Source organism: Otolemur garnettii, unplaced genomic scaffold (assembly GCF_000181295.1).
Source record: "Otolemur garnettii isolate 467f Iridium unplaced genomic scaffold, OtoGar3 scaffold00155, whole genome shotgun sequence".
NCBI lineage: Eukaryota > Metazoa > Chordata > Mammalia > Primates > Galagidae > Otolemur > Otolemur garnettii.
The window spans coordinates 428,141-433,989 of NW_003852550.1; the positions used below are offsets into that span (position 1 = coordinate 428,141).

The 5,849-nt window shown below is 36.1% G+C and overlaps 1 protein-coding gene across 1 annotated transcript in view; it reads left to right on the forward strand.

The window, feature by feature from the left end:
• Positions 1–5,849, forward strand: part of CUNHXorf57 (chromosome unknown CXorf57 homolog) — a 92,573-nt gene that overhangs the window by 48,084 nt on the left and 38,640 nt on the right. The window contains exon 11 of the mRNA XM_023519073.1: positions 5,430–5,503. Coding sequence (XP_023374841.1) covers positions 5,430–5,503 — 74 coding nt within the window. The remainder of the gene's footprint in view (positions 1–5,429; positions 5,504–5,849) is intronic.

Here is a 5,849-nt window from a genome sequence, read left to right on the forward strand (position 1 = left end):
CTCCCAAGTAGCTGGGACCACAGGCACCCGCCGCAATGCCCGGCTGTTTTTTTTTGGTTGCAGCTGTCGTTGTTTGGCAGGCCCGGGCTAGATTCGACCCTGCCACCTTAGGTGTATGTGGCTGGTGCCTTAGCCACTTGAGCCATAGGCGCTGAGGCTCTAGTTACCTTTTTAAAATTTATTTCAATATATCTGCGCTCTGGAGAAAGAAAATATTCTAAATAATTTTTGTCTTTGCAATTTATTGAAAACCTTCTTAAGAAAGATGGCCAATTTTAATAAATATTTCATATGTGCCTGAAAAGAATATGAGTTTTGTCATTGTTGGATGCACTTTTCAATATGTGTCATCTAGGTCTAAGCATGTTAATCATGTTGATCTTTTCTTTTCTCTTTTTTATCTTTACTAATTTTTTGTCTGCTTTTTCCATCAGCTAATTGAGACAGATACGTTAAAATTTTTCACTATGACTGTGGATTTATACCTCCTTTTAGTTCTATAAGTTTTTTGTTTCATGTATTTTGGCATAACATGGCTATACAGATATAGGATTCTAATGTCTTTGTAATGCATTGACTGCTTTGTTATTATGAAATCTTTACCTCTCACAATGCTTTGTGCCGTAGAGTCTACTTTGCCTAATATTAATATACCTATACCAGTTTTATTTATTTATTTATTTGCCGTTTTTGGTTGGGGCTGGTCTTGAACCTACCACCTCCAGCATATGGGGCTGGCGCCCTATTCCTTTGAGCCACAAGCGCCACCCCAGTTTTATTTTGTTTAATTTTTTTTTTTTTTGAGATAGAGTCTCACTATGTTGCCCTGGGTAGAGTGCTGTGACGTTACAGCTCACAGAAACCTGCAACTCTTGGGCTTAAGTGATTCCTCAGCCTCCCAAGTAGCTGGGACTATAGGCGCCTGCCACAACACCCGGCTATTTTTTGGTTGTAGTTGTCATTGTTGTTTGGCAGGCCCAGACTGGATTCAAACCCACCAGATCTGGTGTATGTGGCTGGTGCCCTAGCCACTTGAGCTATAGGCACCGAGCCTATACCAGTTTTATTTTGATTAGCGTTTGCGTGCCATATATTTCCCATTCATTTTACTTTGAACCTCTTCGTGTCTTTATATTTAAAGTTGTCTCCATTAAGTAGCATATTGTTGTTTTTTAATCCAATGTGCCAGTTTTAGTCTTTGACTTACATATTCCTTTCACATTTAGTGGAATTGATGATATAGTTGTGTTTATAGCAATCATCATAGTGTTCGTTTAATCAAATGGTTTTCATTATTCAATTTTTCCTTTTTTATTTTGATAGTTGCACATTTCGTGGTTACCTATGTTACTTAGTGGTTCCCTTAAAGCATGCATATTTGACTTGTTATAGTTACATACAAAAATTATACCATTTTCCTGAAAAATGCTAGAACCTTTGAGCACTTCATTCATCCCTATTTTCACTATTTTTATCTTATGGTTTAACTCTACATATCTTTCAAGCTCTAAGAGATATTATTAGTATCGTATGGTTAGTATTCCCTTATGTTTAGGCATGTGATGATTGTTTTCTATGCTCTTCATTCCTACCTTATATCTCTGTGCTTTTCTCTGGCATTATTTTCCTTTTGACTATAGAATTTATTTCAATGTGGCTTGCTAATGACACAGTCTCTCAGTCTTTGTCTGAAAATATCTTTATTTCACTTTTATTTCCAAATGGTATTTTCCTGGTACACAGAATTCTAGGTTGCAGAGTTTTGTTTTATTTTGTTTTTACTTTCAGCACTTTAAATGTATAATTCTATGGTTTTATTGTTTCCACTATCTTTGTTGAAAAGTCAGGCAGATATAAATTACTCCTTCAAAAGTATTGTATCCTTTATCAATAAGTGCTTTCAATATTTTCTCTGTCTGTAATTTTCAGTGGTTTAAATATGATGTATTAAGAAGTATTTTTCTGGCTTGGCGCCTGTGGCTCAAGTGGCTAAGGTGCCAGCCACATACACCTAAGGTGGTGGGTTCGAATCCAGCCCAGGCCGCCAAACAACAATGACGGCTGCAACCAAAAAATAGCCGGGCATTGTGGCGGGCACCTGTGGTCCCAGCTACTTGGGAGGCAGAGGCAGGAGACTCACTTGAGCCCAGGAGTTGGAGGTTGCTGTGAACTGTGATGCCATGGCACCCTACCCAGGGGGACAGTTTGAGGCTCTGTCTCAAAAAAAAAAAAAAAAAAAAAGAAGTATCTTTCTTTGTTTTATACTATTTTGGGATTACTGGGCTTTTTGAATGTATAGATTAATTTATTTAATCTGTTAGGAAGATGATCAGCCATTATCTCTTCAAATATTATTTCCGTTCCATTACCTCCTCTCTCTCTGTGATTCCAGTTACATGTATGATAGTAATTCTGTGAACAAATATTTATTATACTGTATTCTGTATTATTCATATATATATGCTCATCTGACATATACACATATATGGAATTATTTTTTGATTCTCAGCTTCAGTTTGGAAACTTTCTATTAACCTATTTACTCTTTTACTATAGTCAATCTACTATTAAACCTATCATCAGTTGAGTTCATTTAGTTTTTTGTTCTGTTTCCATTTCAGCTGGGCTGACACTAACTACCCAGAGTTAGCATCAGACTCCACAGGCTTAAGAGCTCATTCATCCATAAGATTTTCCTTACTTCAGATTCCAGCCACACTTTTCCCAAACCATCTGTACTTTGAATCAACTGGCAACAAATTCAGGGGTTTCCCTGACTCCTAGGCTGAATAATTCATGAGAATAACTCACAGAACTTAGTATTACCATTACAATCACTTTTTTATTGTTAAGAATATAGATCAGGGTGGCACTCTTAGCTCAGTGGGTAGGGCATCGGCCACATAAACCAAGCAGGTTCAAACCTGGCCCGGTCCAGCTAAAACAACAATGACAACTGCAACAACAACAAAAATAGCCAGGCATTGTGGCAGGCACCTGTTGTCCCAGCTACTTAGGAAGCTAAGGCAAGAGAATCGCTTAAGCCCAATTGGAGGTTGCTGTGAGCTGTGACACTATGGCACTCTACCCAAGGCAACATAATGAGACTATGTCTCAAAAAAAAAAAATTCAATACAGATCAGGAAGAGCCAAATAAGGTAACACACAGGGTAAGGTCTGAAAATGAATTCAGAGCATCTGTGTCCTCCTCATGGAATCCACATAACTATGTTCACTAACCACAGAGCTCTACCAAGCCTTGCTGTCCAGAGCATTTTTTAAAATATTTCATTATGTAAGCATGATTGGTTGAATCATTGGCCAAGTTATTGACATCAGTATCCAGCCTCTGTCCTCTCCTAGAGTTTGAGCTAACCAAGCATTCCAACCTTCAAATTACTTGGTTGATCTTTCTAGTGACAAGTCTCCATTCAGAAGCTATCTAGGAGCCCACTACCAGTCACCTCATTAGAGTAACAAAAGTGATCCTATCACTCAGAAAACTCCAAAGGTTTCTGAAGCTCTGTGCCAAGAACCAGGAACAAATATGAAATGTATTATTTACAGTACCATAGTTCTTACATTCAACTATTCACTTGATTCATTTTTTACATGTTCTCTTTATTTAACCATTTTTTTCTCTGTCTTCTTGAACATATTAATCTTTTTTTTTTTTTTCAGTTTTTGGCCAGGGCTGGGTTTGAACCTGCTACCTCTGGCATATGGGGCCAGCGCCCTACTCTTTTGAGCCACAGGTGCCACCCTTGAACATTTTAATCATAGTATTTTAAATCATAGGCTGACAACTCCATTATGTTGATCACTGTTGGTACAGAAACAGTAAATAAATATAACCATCTAAGAGCTTATATCCAACCACCATTTTAATTCAAGTGGTAGATAGTCAGCTTAAGAGATGCTATGTGCTTTCTGTTAGGTTTTAAAATTTAGCCAAAATATATCAACTCATTCAAAAATTAACACTGAAGGCTTGGTGCCTGTCGCTTAAGTGACTAAGGTGCCAGCCACATACACTTAAGGTGGTAGGTTCGAATCCATCCCGGGCCCACCAAAACAACAATGACAGCTGCAACCAAAAAAATGGCCAGGCGTTGTGGCGGGTGCCTGTAGTCCCAGCTACTTGGGAGGCTGAGGCAGGAGACTCGCTTGAGCCCAGGAGTTGGAGGTTGCTGTGAACTGTGATGCCATGGCACCCTACCCAGGGGGATAGCTTGAGGCTCCGTCTCAAAAAAAAAAGAAAAAAGAAAAAAGAAAATATTTCAAATTGTATATAAAACCAGCACATTGTGGGCAGCGCCAGTGGCTCAAAAGAGTAAGGCGCCAGCCCCATATGCCAGAGGTGGTAGGTTCAAAACCAGCCCCGCCAAAAAAAAACACAGCACATTGTACCCCATGATTGCAATTATGGACACAGCTAATGATTTAATAAAAAAAAAGAGATAAATCTGTTGATAAAATAAGTTAAGCAAAATTATGTGTCATTCTACAACATGACATTTCTGTTTCCCTTTATGCCTTCAGCTTTGGAAATATTAATACAACCTGAGGTAAAATCTCATCACAGCAATATGCCCATAAAATGGAAATCTTTCCTACTAAAAGCATGACTCTCCTTAGCTTCATTGAGAATAAGATGCTTCCCCTTTTCTCCACTCATTTCTGTTCAATAAGCAGTTATTAAGCAGCTACTATTAATATATGGAGATAACAGAAACAAAGTCTATACGTTCATAGAGAACTTAGTCTAGAGGAAAAGATACACTTATAAACCTGTAATTTCAATACAGTGTAATGAATAGTATAATAGAAGTTTATTCATAGTACTACCTATAATAGCATATACAAGGAGAAGTTAACCTTGACTAGAGATCAGGGAAGGCTGATTGTAGGAAATAATGCCTGAACTAAAATTTGAAGGATGAATAAAAATTAACCAGGCAAAGTAAAAAAGAGAATAAAATTATATTAAGCAGAAAGAAAAGCATGAAGGTTTAAAGAAGCACAAAACTAATAAATAACTATGAAATAACGTTGAAGAGATAGGCCAGATTGTTTACCAAATTGATTGAACAAAGAAAACATGGAGACTGGGCCATTGCATTAGTTTTTAAATTTCTATCATATAGAATGAAAATATTTCTATCCTTAGTTGATATTTAATAAATTGAAATGCTCAAATCTATGGAATATTCCTTAAAAGAAAATATAAGTCTATTGTAAGATTTGATTATATTATGTATAGATAGTTTAACAAGTATGTGTATTTTAATGCATTATTTTAAAGAACTTAACATGCATATTTTCTAAATTTATTGAATCAGAATAAATTCTGAATAGAACCAATTAAGATTTTTTTTTATTTGAGTCTGTTTTTGTAACTATTATCTTTTTTTTTTAATCCTTTGTAGAGTTATTGTGACTCCGCCAGAAGCTTTTCTACAAGCAAAAGGAAATAGACTGTTCAGGCCAAGCATCTTTCAATGTATGTTACTGTTTATTACTTATGAATACTTTATAAAATATTGTATTCAGATTAGTATTTGCATATAGTAATATGTGCTTGTGTCTAATAACATAGTGCTACTGGTTGATATATAGCTAGTTGTTTTACTGCTGGTTTATATTTATATTAGCTTTGTCACTGTCAAAAATACTAATCAATTTGGTATCATCCCCAAAGTGAAAGCAATAATAAGCAAACTTATTCTTAATCAATTTGTTTCTTCAGTAGCAGTACAGCCCTTCAAATGTACTATTTTTAATTAACAGAAAATTAAGTAGCCTGTTTAATTTTAATTGATGATAATTATAAGTAAATCTGGCTCGGC